This window comes from Rhagoletis zephyria, unplaced genomic scaffold (assembly GCF_001687245.7).
Source record: "Rhagoletis zephyria isolate East Lansing unplaced genomic scaffold, Rhagoletis_zephyria_1.1 Rzeph_scaffold_12486, whole genome shotgun sequence".
NCBI classification, from domain to species: domain Eukaryota; kingdom Metazoa; phylum Arthropoda; class Insecta; order Diptera; family Tephritidae; genus Rhagoletis; species Rhagoletis zephyria.
The window spans coordinates 1-17,211 of NW_016169560.1; the positions used below are offsets into that span (position 1 = coordinate 1).

The 17,211-nt window shown below is 35.2% G+C and overlaps 1 protein-coding gene across 1 annotated transcript; it reads right to left on the reverse strand.

Annotated features, from left to right (window-relative positions):
• Positions 1 to 4: 4 nt before the first annotated feature.
• Positions 5 to 14,208, reverse strand: LOC108377667 (protein sevenless-like; the record flags this gene model as incomplete). The annotated part of the gene is made up of 9 exons (XM_017633935.1): positions 13,635 to 14,208; positions 5,503 to 5,577; positions 4,191 to 4,256; positions 3,748 to 4,095; positions 3,446 to 3,679; positions 3,045 to 3,376; positions 2,739 to 2,859; positions 2,514 to 2,668; positions 5 to 2,300 (listed from the first exon to the last, which is right to left on the reverse strand). Coding segments are annotated over exons 1-9 (4,065 nt in total), but the record flags the coding sequence as incomplete, so codon positions are not given.
• Positions 14,209 to 17,211: the final 3,003 nt, after the last annotated feature.

Here is a 17,211-nt window from a genome sequence, read left to right on the forward strand (position 1 = left end):
TCGTCGAGAATAGAAATCCTGGCTTGGATTGGAGTTCTGGATTAATGAGCATTTGAAAGGAGCTGCGTTGGCCTCCTTTTGTTGCTCCTGGTATAAAGGATTGTACTTGAAAGACGTACGATTCTCCCATATGTAACCCATCTATTGTCGTCTCGAATGATTCTNATTCTGCAATAAATTCACTCGTCGAGAATAGAAATCCTGGCTTGGATTGGAGTTCTGGATTAATGAGTATTTGAAAGGAGCTGCGTTGGCCTCCTTTTGTTGCTCCTGGTATAAAGGATTGTACTTGAAAGACGTACGATTCTCCCATATGTAACCCGTCTATCGTCGTCTCAAATGATTCCTTGTCAGTTGTGTTGTATAATTTTTCGGCGTGTAGCTTATCGCCATGCCAGCAGAATATTTTATAATTTATTTCAGTATAGGGACTTTTAGATTGTGGAGAGTCCCAGCGAACAATTGCGCTAATGTTGGTGCTGGCTTCAAGCGGGTCTTTAAATTGTTGAACAAAAACTCTCATCCGTCGCGGAGGGGCTACACTGGTAGTGGGTGTGAGAAGTTGTACACGCGTGGTTGGACCTATGCTCCAATATGTGGACGCCGTTATAGTTATATGAAAACTTGGTTGCAAAGGAAGTTCTTCAGCTATCCTTATGAACGAATCGTTGGTCTTATATGCACGTATTGCTTCCGTTTGATTAGTAGCGTCGGCAAATTGGAAAATAATACTATAAAATATTGTATAATTTTCCGAGGAACTTATTGGTTGCCACTTCACTATCCATTCATCTGCGAAGGCTTGACTGATGTGAACACTTTGGCCATCGACGGCCTCAGGTATAACGGACAGGTCGTTAGCGGGCATATATTCCGATCTAAGATTAATACAGTTGATATTAGTAAATTGTGAAAGGTGAATCAGCACTTCGTTTGTTGGATTACTTGTTCGTGCGAAAGTAATTGTGCTGGAATTCAAAGGCAACCACATCAGACTATCAATTTCGTGTACAAATTTTAAAGAGCCCAATCTTATATCATTTCCTAAGATATTGTACTGTAAATCCTCACTAGTCATGTCACTGCTGGTTCGGAATAAGTTAACCTCACCGTCACCTTGACGAACAATCCAAAAGAGGCGTTTTCCTACCACATCCAAAGCAAAACCGCGTATGACATCGTCGTAAGTGCTGACATGATAATATTCATATTCGTCCGCGTCCAGTGTGTCGCCTAGAGAGCGTCTCATCAACTTCACCCCGGTCGAGTAGTAGATATGCCCATTGTATGCATCAACTGCAATGCTTTCCGCACCGAATACTGGTAGCAATTCACGTTGGCTGCCATCTAAGTTCGCTCTCATCACAGAATTTCCCAACGTATCTACCCAATACATCTTGCCACCACGCCACTCATATGCCAAGCTCATTGCATTTGTGGCTATAAATGAGCAATTTATCTCCGGATTCATGATGTTCACACATTGCAAGCGATTGTCCTTAGAAATGTAGTATATTGTGGCATTCAACTGCATAAAATCTTGCACGTTTTCCATTTGACCGACCTGCTCTACATGCTTACCGGTCTCATTCATTTCGTATACGCCATTCATGCTTGCCAACAGAAATGTATACTCCCCTAAGGGCCACGTACGCGTTAACAACGCTTTAGACCATACACCAAGTGTACTACCAAAAATGACACGAACACGAAACTTGTACAAATTATTTGATTGTAGTTTCTCCACATTGAAATATGTTGTCTTTATGTTGCGTATATTAAAGGCGCTGTTACTAGCCACATCCATTATCTCAAGCTCATAATCCCACTTTTGCCAAGCGTATTCTGTCTGATATACATTCAACTGCGGCGCATCCCAACTTATTTTGGCCATATTAGATGTAACCAAAGCATTCAAGTTTTCTGGGATTCCTTTTTGCAATGGCTGTGTTTGGATAAATATCTTTTGTCCCTTTTGTATCACTGGCAAAATACCCCAACACCATTCCAACTCTCTGACAGTGCGGACGTCAAATTCATTTGTATTGTAGTTTCCCCGCAGCAGATGTGTACCATTTGTAGCCAATATATGAATTCCATTGTACCAGAAGCTCACTATGCGTTCTAAACTAATGGATAATTTTAATTGAAGGCTTTGGATGTGTAGTCCATCATAAGTGCTTTCGAACAAGGTGTGATCACTTGTATTATAAAATGTTATTAAGCTGCTTTGATAAGTGTTTGAGAAATGACCTACGTCTCTCTTGATTATGGGTTCTGAGTAGTTATTGTAGAGATTGGTTCGAATAAGACTGCCGCCACTTGTTAGCCAAAATAGCCAACCATTTATGGGATCCACATCCAATTGCTCGATAGGTTCAGTTAAATTGCTGACTATCATACTCTGGGAGTGCCCACTGAAGTCTGTGGCAATCACTGCCCACTGCTCCGTAAGCTTCTGTAACCGNACGTCTCTCTTGATTATGGGTTCTGAGTAGTTATTGTAGAGATTGGTTCGCATAAGACTGCCACTTGTTAGCCAAAATAGCCAACCATTTATGGGATCCACATCCAATTGCTCGATAGGTTCAGTTAAATTGCCGACTATCATACTCTGGGAGTGTCCACTGAAGTCTGTGGCAATCACTGCCCACTGCTCCGTAAGCTTCTGTAATCCAAGCGAAATATTCCATACTAAGTTAGAAGTAAAATGTCCATTACATAATAAGACAATTTACCTGAGCTGCAATAAAAAGCCGCTTGTTTAACCAATCGACGCTAATTTTCTTTGGTTTGAATTCAGGAAATTTGTCTAAACTAGAAATCACAAACTTTTGCGTATCTCCATTTATTGAAAATCTGTTAAAACGATAATTTTAGAAAAAAATGTACCTTTAAAGTTAGATTCACTCTAAAAAATACCTACCTCACAATAACTCCTGAAGTNAAACTTTTGCGTATCTCCATTTATTGAAAATCTGTTAAAACGATAATTTTGAATAAAATGTACCTTTAAAGTTAGATTCACTCTAAAAAATACCTACCTCACAATAACTCCTGAAGCATCTACAATGAAATATATTTGTTCTCCTAAGAATGAATATAGAGTATAATCGTTTATTAGCTTGTCACTTTCGAAAATTACTTCTGTATCGGTCAGAGATTCAAAACTTTTGATTTTAACACTGTATTCCCCTGTGACAATCACCAGATCTACATTGTCCGAATTCCCATACAAAGGGGCATCCTTGGTTTGGACAAACGCTTCGGCAGAACGACCTTCACCCTCGGCATTCAACATGGCTAGTTTTATTGTATAATTCGTTGAAGGCGACAATTTTGCAAAAACAAAGCTTCGTCTATCGGGCGGCAAAGTCTTTTCGCAGGCATCGGAAAAGTTGTGTAAAATGTGCAGTTCATTTGCAAGTTTTTCTCACTAACATACCTGCTTGAGCGTTGTGTTAGCGTTTTCCAAAAATAAAACATATCCCGTTATTGGGCCGCAACTAAACACTCCTGGCTGCCAAGCTATGCTTACGTGAGAATGATCCAAGGCGAAAACTTCTTTGATTACCGGCGTGGAAAGCGGAACACCTCCAGCTACAGTTCTAAACGCTTCCGTTGGGGGCGAATGTAAAGCTTGATTTGCGAATTCACCTAAATCCAATTTGAATCGAAACTGAAACAATTAAAAGTCGGTGATTAATTTCCATGATGGTTTGCTAGTTATTTATTTATTCAAGTTACCCTATAAACGGCGAAGGGAACCAACTCATCGAACAATTCGCAGACAAAATTCTGGCTACAATCATAATTGGCCAAATTTCTCCATGGTTGTAGCTCCTCGGTTACATTCTCCATAACATATTGGTATTGTATGTGAATACTAAATTGATAATTTGCGAATAAATATTCAGGCAATACAATATTCCATAGTAACTTCAACGTATCAGTTTTATTGGATACTATTATAAAGGGTCTTTCGAGTTGTATTGCAGACTCTGCAATTCGTTTTTGACGGTCCCAATAATGCCTTTGACTCATTTCGCAAGCATATATGCACGGTAGGTCAAGCCAATGTAATTGCATTGAAATCTGATAAGTAAAACAAGTATTTATAAGCGTGGGAAAAATATCCGAAGCCTAATAAGTTCAGAAGCTCGCAAGCGACATATCGTACAAATACTTACACATGTTTCCTGGCAAGTATCTGAGTTTGCAAGTGCTACTCTCCATTGTTCGCATCCTTTTAGGCACTGTAAGAATCGGTATTTACTATAAATTTAAAATACACCACTTTCAAAGACGCATGCATAAATATACTTGGCCATATCTAATATATACATATGTACATACAGTGCCGAACAGAAGTATTGGCACAGTGAATTTTTCGCAATATATGCAAAGTTATTTATTCTAATTTATCTTCGATAATTTTTTATAAAAATATTGTTCATTCTACACCAGAAAACATAATAATAAAATCTCTAAACTTTGTGCAAAACTAAGGAAAATCCATTAAATTTGCACACTAATTTGCATTTTTTTATTCCGATTTTCTAGAAAAATTCTAAGTATGCAGTTTTATAGCCCATTCAAATTTAGTATAACAAAGTGCAAGTTTGAAGTCGCTAGAAAATCGCATTGATTTTTGGTAATTTTTTTTCACGCAAGTTCTTCCATACAAAGTAATTCGACAATTATTTTTTGTATGGAGAAAATGAGCAACACCTTCCAATAAAAAAATTGCCAAAAATCAACACGATTTTCCAGCAACTTTAAACTTGCACTTTGTTATACTAAATTTGAATGGGCTATACAACTGCATACTTAGGATTTTTCTAGAAAATCTGAATAAAAAGTTGCAAATTAGTGTGCAAATATAATGAATTTTCCTGGGTTTTGCACNCATGTTTCCTGGCAAGTATCTGAGTTTGCAAGTGCTACTCTCCATTGTTCACAACCTTTTAGGCACTGTAAGAATCGGTATTTACTATAAATTTACAAATACACCACTTCCAAAGACGCATGCATAAATATACTTGGCCATATCTAATATGTATGTACATATGTATGTGTGCATAAAAGCGCTTCCAGGTGAGGTTGCAAGCTTAAACGTCTAGTGAGTCAACAAAATAAAGAGGAAAATACAAACTCCTACCTTTTCTTTATTACGTGCAGAGAGAGTGAAGCTACGGATATGCATATGTATGTACATGTATGTATGTATGTGGTGCGATATCAGGTTGTGTCGGATATTGATTTGTGGTACTACAATACATTTGGTTGCAAAGTGATTGAACGCTTTGGTGAGTGGGTGAGTGGGTGGGGTGCTGCTCCCAGTCTTTGTATGTGTAAATTCGGAAGTATATTTAGGTTTTATGGTTTTAGGGTTTCTACCAAGCGCTTATTTTATGTACATACATGCTTAACATATGCATAGTTGTATGTATGAATATAAAAGCGTGTAAAGTTTCCGCTTAATTAATGTTTTCTACTTACCCTCGACTTGAAGCACATGCGATTTTCGCCTTTCTTTCCACACTGTAGTCCGTATTCATTTAAGAACTCGGGTGCCTTTGAAAATTTACAAAAAAAAAAAATAGTTTTATATAGAGATGTTCGATCAACTGAATACTCTAAATTTTTATTAATCTATCAAGTAGGTTTAATAACTATAGCACAACAAATAGACTAGCTTTGAATCGCCATAAAAACTGCACTCAGCACTTTAAACATATACAAATGCAAACTGGAAACCAAATGGTAGTCCTTCATCTCTCCCAGTTTTACTCAAGTAGTCATACGATTTGTAAACTGATGCCGTTAAAATTAAAGATATTTGCTGTTATGAAACATACTGAAAGCCTCCTTACTGGTACAGTGAAAGTGCAAATTTGAATGCGTAGAATTGAAATATGTAGCTCCTAAACTAAGCGATTTCGAAAAAGGTTGGGGTATGACTTTATAAATGTAAGATTAAAATAACACTACAGGGCAAAATTACCTTTTTCTCTGGGTATTGGACCACACCAATTTTTTCCAAGAGATTGAGTCACAAATAAAAAAGTAATTTCTCAGTTTTTCGAAGTTAGCCTCCGAAATCGAGAGATATGTGCCTCCGAAGTTCGAAATTGGACCTTTGGTAAAAATAATTTTTTAGTATTGCATGTAAATAACGAAAGAGAAAAAAACTAGTTTTTGTGCAAACTTATATTACAGGTCCCTTATAACACTTGAAAATCAGTTCACAATTTTTTGAAATATAAGGTTTTTAACTTTTCGAAAATCTGATCATTGACCCCTTATAGCACCTGGAATATAAGTTTGCACAAAAAAAGTTATATACAGTTTTAATAAGAGCAAAAGGCACATACAATAATTAAAAATATTTTTTTACCAAAGGTCCAATTTCGAACTTCGAAGGCTAATATCTCGATTTCGGAGGCTAACTTCGAAAAACGGAGGAATTACTTTTTTAACTATGGAACAATCTCTTAAAAAAGTTGATTTGGTCCAATACCCTGCCAAGTGCTGTGCAGTGTAATTATTAAATCTTAAAAAAAAACTTGGAACTTGAACCAAACTTAGTTACTAAAATACCGCAGTTTTCAATACGACCCTGCCTTGATCTAAAAANATAATTAAAAATATTTTTTTACCAAAGGTCCAATTTCGAACTTCGAAGGCTAATATCTCGATTTCGGAGGCTAACTTCGAAAAACGGAGGAATTACTTTTTTAACTATGGAACAATCTCTTAAAAAAGTTGATTTGGTCCAATACCCTGCCAAGTGCTGTGCAGTGTAATTATTAAATCTTAAAAAAAAACTTGGAACTTGAACCAAACTTAGTTACTAAAATACCGCAGTTTTCAATACGACCCTGCCTTGATCTAAAAACAATCTATTTACTTAACGATATTTTGTTGAGGTATATATTTTTATACGGCAGCTACCGGCTGGATTTCTTTATCCATTCTGAACATTTGGAACAAATCTTTACGTTTATTTATTAGGTACAACAACCGAATACAATGCTATAGTACTTATATCCCAAACGCGTTCCGTTTATTTCGCCTGTAAGATGGGATTATCTGAAATGTTTACAGAAATACAGCCACCGTGTCCATGGAAGAGCGGGCGGGCGGACTGAGGGATATAGGAGAATTGATTTATCTTTTGATGCTGAGCATTTTAGTATGTCTCTATCTATCTCAATTTTGTAAGGCTGTTACAAACAACCGTTATGCGCATAAATTTGCAATACTCTTGCATATAGGGAATATTGGTACAGAAAATTTTGCTAATATATATGAAGGGGGGATTAGAATCATTAGGGTCTAAGTGACATTTTTTGAAAATATAAGTTCTACCCATATTTGTATAGTTAAATACAGTGTTTATTTGGTGACAAAGAGGACCAAGTAATTTCGAACATTGTAGTGCCATCTATTGGCCGGGCAATGATCATTTCAAATGAATTTACCCAGAATTTACAATAAGTAATCAACTTTAACTTCAATTATCTCGAAACAATTTCAGACCACTTAGATCCTTTTGATTCTAACCCCTTCATATGTACATACATTAAAGTGTTCCAAAATAAGTAAATTCGGAATTTTAATGCTCTTACCCCCTAGGATTATTCTATATCGAGAAAAGTATACCCCTATTTTTTCTTTTTGAAATCAAAAAATATTTAGAGATCGCACAAAGCGCTCAAAGTTTTTCATGTGTTTTACATATGTATATGGGTCAATAACAACTTTTCGTAGAAAAGGTCTAGAATTCTTGAAAATCAATGTTTTTCGATCGGAAAACTCTGTTACCCTTTAGGAGATTGCCAATAATAGTAACCAGTTATTTATTTAACCAACAAATAAAAAATAGGGGTAAATTTTTTTCGGCTTAGAACCATCCTTGGGGGTGAGAGGAAACAAATTCCGACTTAACTTTTTAAACATGCATTTTTTGACCACCCTAATGTACACGTACTCATTTATCTATTTAAAAAGATGCCATTCACAATTGCATAGTTTTTTTTTGTTGCGGATTAGTTCGCATATCGCTTAACCGAATTGGCCAACTCGAGTATACTAATATACCTACATACATATGTATATGTTATGTTCATATGCCCCTGCAGTAAAATTTAGAGCAAAGCGCTAGTTCCGAACTACATATTTCATAACTATCTCTGAACTAGTGCAAAACGGACGCAGAGCGGGACAGTTGAAATTGGCGTTGTAAGTGTACAAATTCTCACCTCTCGCACAATATGAAAGTAGGTCAGCGAGAAGACCTCCGACTCAAGCCTCATTGGTTGCGAGTTCACATCGCGGTGGAGGCAGTTGTGAGTTTTCAGATTTAATGAATTTAAATTGTTGAGGCGGCCACTGTGGTGTAGTAGTGGTGTAAGCAGGGCCTGGGTTTAAGCCCTGGTCAAAGCAACATCGCAAAAAATGTTGAATAAGGTATTTTTCTTAACAGCGTTCGCCTCTCGGCATTGAATGCATTGCTTGCTTGGGTATTGAGCTATAGAACTAGTGCCGTCGGCAAGAGGTCTTACGCTAATTCTGAGCTAGTCGGATATTCTGCAGGGTTATTATTGAGTTTGCTTTGTTGCCATACATGTAATTCGTTATCCATTCTGGTGTTTTGTTTCTTTGCAACTTGGTTAAAAATGGCGACTGTAGTACCTTCTACTTGAAGGACTCGAATGCATGTATTCTTGCATATACATATGTACATATTTCAGTTCTATCAATAGTAAATATGATGAAGCGTATTTGATTTACGCCTTTCTACTATGAGCACGAACTAATACTCAAATAAGGTACATAGCCTTAAAAGTTCTAGATTGAACTTTTTTCTTAGATCATTACTATTATAATTATTTAAAAAAGTTAGTATGTATGTACATATTTAAATATGTAACACAAAGATTTAATAACTATGATTTACATTTGAAATATAAAAGTTTAAATCACGAGAAACTTTTTTACTTCCACGAAATCAATTGCAAGTGTCTATGTCTGTTCATTAGTAAAAGCAGTTGTAATCAGAAATTTCAATACCTAAAATTTCTTCATTCCGTGATTATTATTTTTAAGTCACGTATATTTTGGATATTTCTTTATTTTTATCAGAAAAAGCTGAGTCAACTATAAATATTCATTTAGAATTCAACCTTGGCAAAAAAGTTTTAAGGCCACTATGAAGTTTACATATGCAAATACATATCGTGTAAGAGCCCTGTTAGGAATATCGGATTAACATTGTATGTCNATTTTGTAAGGCTGTTACAAACAACCGTTATGCGTATAAATTTGCAATACCCTTGCATATAGGGCAAATTGGTACAAAAAAATTTGCTAATATATATGAAGGGGTTAGAATCATAAGGGTCTAAGTGACATTTTTTGAAAATATAAGTTCTACCCATATTTGTATAGTTAAATACAGTGTTTATTTGGTGACAAAGAGGACCAAGTCATTTCGGACATTGTAGTGCCATCTATTGGCCGGGCAATGATCATTTCAAATGAATTTACCCCGAATTTACAATAAGTAATCAACTTTAACTTCAATTATCTCGAAACAATTTCAGACCTACTTAGATCCTTTTGATTCTAACCCCTTCATATGTACATACATTAAAGTGTTCCAAAATAAGTAAATTCGGAATTTTAATGCTCTTACCCCCTAGGATTATTCTATATCGAGAAAAGTATACCCCTATTTTTTCTTTTTGAAATCAAAAAATATTTAGAGATCGCACAAATCGCTCAAAGTTTTCCATGTGTTTTACATATATGGGTCAATAACAACTTTTCGTAGAAATGGTCTAGAATTCTTGAAAATCAATGTTTTTCGTACGGAAAACTCTGTTTCTCTTTAGGAGATTGCCAATAATAGTAACCAGTTGTTTATTTAACCAACAAATAAAAAATAGGGGGATATATTTTTCGGCTTAGAACAATCCTTGGGGGTGAGAGGAAACAAATTCCGACTTAACTTTTTAAACATGTACATATGTACATACATATACGTACTTATTTATCTATTTAAAAAGATGCCATTCACAATTGCATAGTTTTTTTTGCTTTGCAAGCAACCCTACGGATTAGTTCGCATATCGCTTAACCGAATTGGCCAACTCGAGTATACTAATATACCTACATATATATATGTTATGTTCATATGTATGGATATATGTTCATATGTATGTAGTTATGTCCCTGCAGTAAAATTTAGAGCAAAGCGCTAGTTCCGAACTACATATTTCATAACTATCTCTGAACTAGTGCAAAACGGACGCAGAGCGGCGGGACAGTTGAAACTGGCGTTGTAAGTGTACAAATTCTCACTTCTCGCACAATATGAAAGTAGCTCAGCGAGAAGACCTCCGACTCAAGCCTCATTGGTAGCGAGTTCAAATCGCGGTGGAGGCAGTTGTGAGTTTTCAGATTTAGTGAATTTAAATTGTTGAGGCGGCCACTGTGGTGTAGTAGTGGTGGTAAGCAGGGCCTGGGTTCAAGCCCTGGTCACAGCAACATCGCAAACAATGTTGATGAAGGTCTTTTTCTTAACAGCGTTCGCCCCTCGGCATTGAATGCATTGCTTGGGTATTGAGCTATAGAACTAGTGCCGTCGCCAAGAGGTCTTACGCTAATTCTGCGCTAGTCGGATATTCTGCAGGGTTATTATTGAGTTTGCTTTGTTGCCTTACATGTAATTCGTTATCCATTCTGGTGTTTTGTTTCTTTGCAACTTGGTTAAAAAGGGCGACTGTAGTACCTTCTACTTGAAGGACTCGAATGCATGTATTCTTGCATATACATACATATGTACATATTTCAGTTCTATCAATAGTAAATATGATGAAGCGTATTTGATATACGCCTTTCTACTATGAGCAGGAACTAATACTTAAATAAGGTACATAGCCTTAAAAGTTCTAGATTGAACTTTTTTCTCAGATCATTACTATTATAATTATTTAAAAAAGTTAGTTAATTATGTATGTATGTTCATATTTAAATATGTAACACAAAGATTTAATAACTATGATTTACATTTGAAATATAAAAGTTTAAATCATGAGAAACTTTTTTATTTCAATGCAATGAGTTGTTATTTGCATGAAATTAATTGCAAGTGTCTATGTCTGTTCATTAGTAAAAGCAGTTGTAATCAGAAATTTCAATACCTAAAATTTCTTCATTCCGTGATTTTTAAGTCACGTATATTTTGGATATTTCTTTATTTTTATCAGAAAAAGCTGAGTCAACTATAAATATTCATTTAGAATTCAACCTTGGCAAAAAAGTTTTATGGCCACTATGAAGTTTACATATGCAAATACATATCGTGTAAAAGAGCCCTGTTAGGAATATCGGATTAGCATTGTATGTCAATACATACATACATATGTATTTAGAATACCTGATTATATGTACATATGTACAAAGCTGCATATGACGTTGATGTGACAACAATAATAGAATTAGTGCACATAAATGCCCACAATAGAGGGTATCAAGTGATATGTCAACAAAAGAAAAGAAATGTCTTGGCATATATGCATGTACATACATACATATGCACATATGTATGTATGCGCACACGACAAAAAATTTGTCTTCTTCGTAACCTTGCAAGTAAGTGTACTCCTCATCGTTAGTCACAAATGCAGCTCCGATTAATAATGCCGAGATCACTTACTCGTGCATACATATGTACATATATATGCATACTTAAACGGCTATGTCTAATCGGGTTTTCACGGTTGTAGAAAAGTAAATACAGCCAAAGGTACTTATACATATGTACATATAGTACATAAACACATCCATATGTACATATTTAAGTATGTAATATCTAACACGTATCTAGGCTATTACATGTGAGTGTTCGTATGCACACAACATACATATGTATGTATGTACATACATATATAACGACGGATGCTATCCAATGAAGATGTGCTCCAAATTCTAACAGAAGCAGTGCTGTCCTCATGGTAATTGTGGCGAAGTGTGGCTACTGTTGCTCACATTGCTGGCACTGTATTAATACGTACATATTAGGGATGTTAATTTTTTCGCTTTTTACGAATACGGGATTTTCGGAATGTCGTTATCACAATCTCGAGACCCGGGATTAGACCCGGGATTTAGATATTCATTACTTTCCAACAACTTAAATCGCGAAAAATTGCTTCTATCTCTGCTACCATAAAATAAATAATAAATAAATGGGTTTGAAACCTACTTTTTTATTTAAAGTGGCGTTTTATGTTTTCTCTCTGACGTTACGATTTATTTTAATAAAAACATGGGAACCAAATGAAAAAGGAAATTTCTTTAGAAGTTAAAAAAATTAATTTTTTTTGGATTCACAAGGACGAATAGGTAATTTTTTAAGTTGATAAAGTTAGAAGGACGAAATTCGAGAATGTTATCGAGTTTATATGAGTCCTTAACATAAATTTCAAGGATACAATTTTAAAAGGACATTTTCAATAATTATCAGTCCTTATGCACCAAAAAAATTTAATCTGATTAAATTCTACAGAACTTCCTCTTCTCTAAGCGCATTTCACTGAATTTTTTAAATCATTTTTGAATTACTGACGTCAAAGTAAAAACTAAAAACGCAATTTTACTATATTTGGCCCATAGTTTCGCGAATATATTGATTTTTGTGTGCAAAATTTACTATCGCACGGTTTTATATGTATAATGATTTAGACATTTATAAAAAAAAATTTATTATTAAATAAAAAAAAAACAATATAGCCAATACTGGTAAAGAAAAGGAGTTTCTATTATTGACATCAGTGCAAATTACAAATCCCACAAATCCCGGGATTTTCGTGGCCTAAAAAATGCCGGGATCCCGGGATTAACATTCCTAATACATATGTATGTGTGTTCACATATGTATGTGGTTTGACTGTTTTAATTGGCGAAGAAGACGTGGGCTCTTGTGAACGAATACTAAGCACATATGTACATACGTACATATGTATTTATGTAGTATGAATTACAGTGCACACACACAAATTTAAATAATTCCAGCACGTGCACAAGCATACGGCACGACCGACGGTCGCTTAGTTTAGGAATGTAGAAGCCACTAATTAGCTGTTAATTTAAGTAAACAATTAAGCGCAATTATATTGTCAGCTAATTATCTCTAAAGAAAGGGCTGTTGAATAAAAAATGTGTTGGTCCATAAATCACGTGATTTTATTTACCTATGCACGCCTATGTGTATGCGTGCGACTTTTTGGATCGTAAACAAAATTTATTTTTATTTTTTTGCTGGACATTGCAGCTTTGCTCAGACACAAAACAAACAAATTTTCCAATCGTAAATCAAATTTTGCAACTCTTTTTGCGGTAAACATATGCATATTACTATGATAACTAATTACAGTCGGTTTAGTTCGTAAAACTGACGGCATTCAAATGCAATATGCACCAACTAAGCTACAAAAAACGTCTCATTAAGCTACCGGTTTTAGAAAAAGTACGCGATGCAATTTACTTTAAATATTGTTTTTTAATTGCTGATTACTCGAATTTTCGTTGCAATAATGCACTATGTAAAGTGGCAAACTTACTTGTAGGTTGCAGTGCGTGCGGCATTCTTCTGTTACGTTTTCGATTGTGGCATTTCTGATAAGGTTGCTGCCCAGAAATTTTTCCTTTTCACTCTTGACATATTCCCCTATGGAGTCCTCCTTCCCGCCTGTATATGGGTCGAGTAGATTTGTGGTGGTATCAATTGTGATTTCGCCGCCAATTTCGACGCTGTCAGTTGCAGTTGCAGTTGCAGTTACAGCTTTGCTTGTCACTGGATATTCATTTGATTTGCACATATCACAGCTAACCACCAACACCAGCATCAACTGCCAGTAAAATGAATTCATTATAGATGTCAATGAAACGCCGGCGAATATTTTATTTGCACGTTCACAGCTTGTTTGACGAGTATTATGCGGTCGCGGTGCCGCTGCTCCTCCAACTGCAGCACAAATTTTTAATTGCTTTCGCGTCATTATCTACATGTTACATACATACATACATATGCACAAAAGTATGTATGTACTTATTTATCGATGTTTTCTGCCCTCAGGCATTTGAGTTTTTTAATGTTTATTTATTAAGCAGGGCATGCGGTGTCCGCAGCTTAAATATGTATTTTTTTTTNTATGTATGTACTTATTTATCGATGTTTTCTGCCCTCAGGCATTTGAGTTTTTAATGTTTATTTATTAAGCAGGGCATGCGGTGTCCGCAGCTTAAATCTGTATTTTTTTTGGGCATCAGCATTCCTAGGTATGACCTTATTCATACAAATGTATACACTGGTCTTCAAATAAAATACATCTGTAGAGGAGATGTAGGGAGCGGATTTAATTCGAAATCTTGAATTTTTCGGCGGTTACCAGTAGTGCGTTAATTGTTTTCTTCACTTTCAATTGAGCCACTATATACAAACATATCTATGCACATACAATATTTTCTTATTCAGTTCATTTTGTGTGCCATCAATTAAGCCGTATTTATTTGTATATGTGTGTGTACAATTAAATACATCCCAGTGGGAAAAATAGTAATGCATTCCATGCGTGATAAATAATCTGATGTATTTCCTATGAGTTTTAGATCGAATTTCTGTTTAATATGTTATCAGCATTCTAATGTATTCGAAAAGTCCCAAACATTTCATATTAAATCACGTTCATCTCTCGATACTAGGTAATGCAAAATTGAATGCCCCACTTTTCCTAGGACATTGGCCTTGGGGAAAAAATGCATTTTTGATTACTATACATTACATTTCTCCACTGGGATGTACTCATATACAGCAAAATTTGCGCATGAATGTGTATTACAAAGTTGATTAAATTTTTCTAACCAATTATGTTTTTTTTTTTTTTTGTTTGTAATTCAAATACATTTTGGTCTATATTTGACTAGATACAGTTATTTTTGTCGATATGTTTGAAATATTTGGATCTCTGTATTTCAACCACAACATTTCACTTTCTTTTCGAATTAATTAGATGATGTAGTCAGAATATTGTGATTTAATTACTTGCGGTTGCGCCGTTGTTAATAACTTTAAATTTCAGATACCGCTTACATTTTTGTTTTGCTTATTTATATATATCTCTTATATGTATCTGTGTGTAAATACATATATCGTTTTAGATAAATTCTATTCGTAAGCACTTTGCGCGAATTCTCGAGGCTTTTATTTAACATATATATAAACTGTCGATCCGGTAAGATGTTCTTTCCGCAGCCACGCTCAAATCAAAACTGATCGCTTCAAGCGAACTCAACTCTTACTTGTGTAGTACGCATACGTGCTATGTAGATACATATGTACATATCTCTTTAACAATGACGACTCAGCTTAAATATCATATACCTTTTCGCATAATGGAAGCTTTTAAGTACACCCAGAATTACGCTTGTGATTATTTTTTCGCTACGAGTTTACCTGTGGTGAATTTCTAAGCCAAGTTTAATGTTAAACTGACGTAGCTAAAAAATTAATCCATCTAACTGTATACATACAAATTGTAAAATGTGTGGGAGCAAAAACATTTTTCTTTTATTCTTTATTTAACCATCTCCGACTGATGTGGTAATGTGACAGACACCGAAAGATCGAAATTTTCCCCGAGCTTAAATGGCGTTGATTACTAAATACGCATATTTTTCGTCATATATAACAATCGAAAATATTGATAGAATTTCTAGTTTCAATCGAAAACAAATTTATTTATAAATGTCTAACATATATGTATATTTTGATCTGAAAAATTGGTGTTTGAGAGACTGCACGTCAGTAAAATAGCGAAATTTTGGTCAAATGTGGGTTTATAATACATTTAACACACACTCCCTTCACTCGTGCTGAGGCCAAGCCAGCCGCTCAACCAATTAGTGCTGTTTTAAAGCGAGAATAAATATCAAACCTTGTCATATAATCTCGGTGAGTAATCATGTTTCTTAATCAATTTCAAGCGTTGATCTGGCGTAAGAATTTTGTTTTAGCATTTTTTGCATAAAAAAAAATAATTCTCCGAGTGTATATATCAGTAAACAAAAGAGTTTCCGACCCAAAGCCGTTATTGTTAAGAGCTCATTGTCAATTTATTGTAGTTGTATACATACATATGTATTTGTATCATCATTCGACTGGAATACCTTTGTTGCCAAAAGCCGGCATTCTCACAGAGTGATAAGAATGAATAAAAAATGTACATGTACATATGTATGTATGTATGTAACTAAAGTAATGAAATTTACGTTGATGTTATTTACGATTTGTAGGATTAACTCTTTATATTTCTCGTCTACATACCTATGTATGTATGTATACATGCAGTAAGCTAATATCTGTGGTGAGGAGTCTGGCTTTAATATAATGCTTCATTTGCGGTATTTTATTATTTATGTAAATGGTGTTGTAAAGTGAACGTCCATATGGTAAATTTTTTGCCAATAACAACAACTAAAGCAGCATTCGATTCGCAACCCTTAAGGCCCGTTTATATACAACTTTGGCATCGCTTTGACAGCAGCGCGATGAACACTCGTACTTGCTACAATGAACGCTTAGCAGCGAATACTTTGGTCATTAAATTAACAAACTATATAGTCAGCTGTCGAGCGACGCCAACGCCAACTCCAAGGCAACGTCAAAGTTGTATGTAAACGGGCCTTTAGCGAGTGGCGAAAAGAACGAAATTTATGAGGCACAACCAAACTCGCCAACGTTCATCGCTGCTAGCTAACATTGCTGTAGCTTTCAATATATACATTTTTTCATTAAGCTAGTAGGTATGAATCCAAGAGAGCAGAGGGTGGCTCAAATTATCATCAAAGTGCGTTAAAAATTGTTTTCCAGTTTAGGAGGTAATAAAACAAGGAAATTATAACAGGAGCCTCCAGCGATTACTGCGTTTGAACATACATNGGGAATGAAGAGAACTTGTTAAAAGTTACAATTTCCGTTTCCGCTAAAAAGGTGTGGATGAATGCGTTGTCCTTTTTCTTTGCTGAGCGATTTCTGTGTAAAAATGTGTATTAAACCAAAAACAAAAGGAGTGTTGTTTGAACGAATCGGAATCTCGGAAATGGAAACATGTAGCAGGGAAACTCGGAAGTTTCTGATGA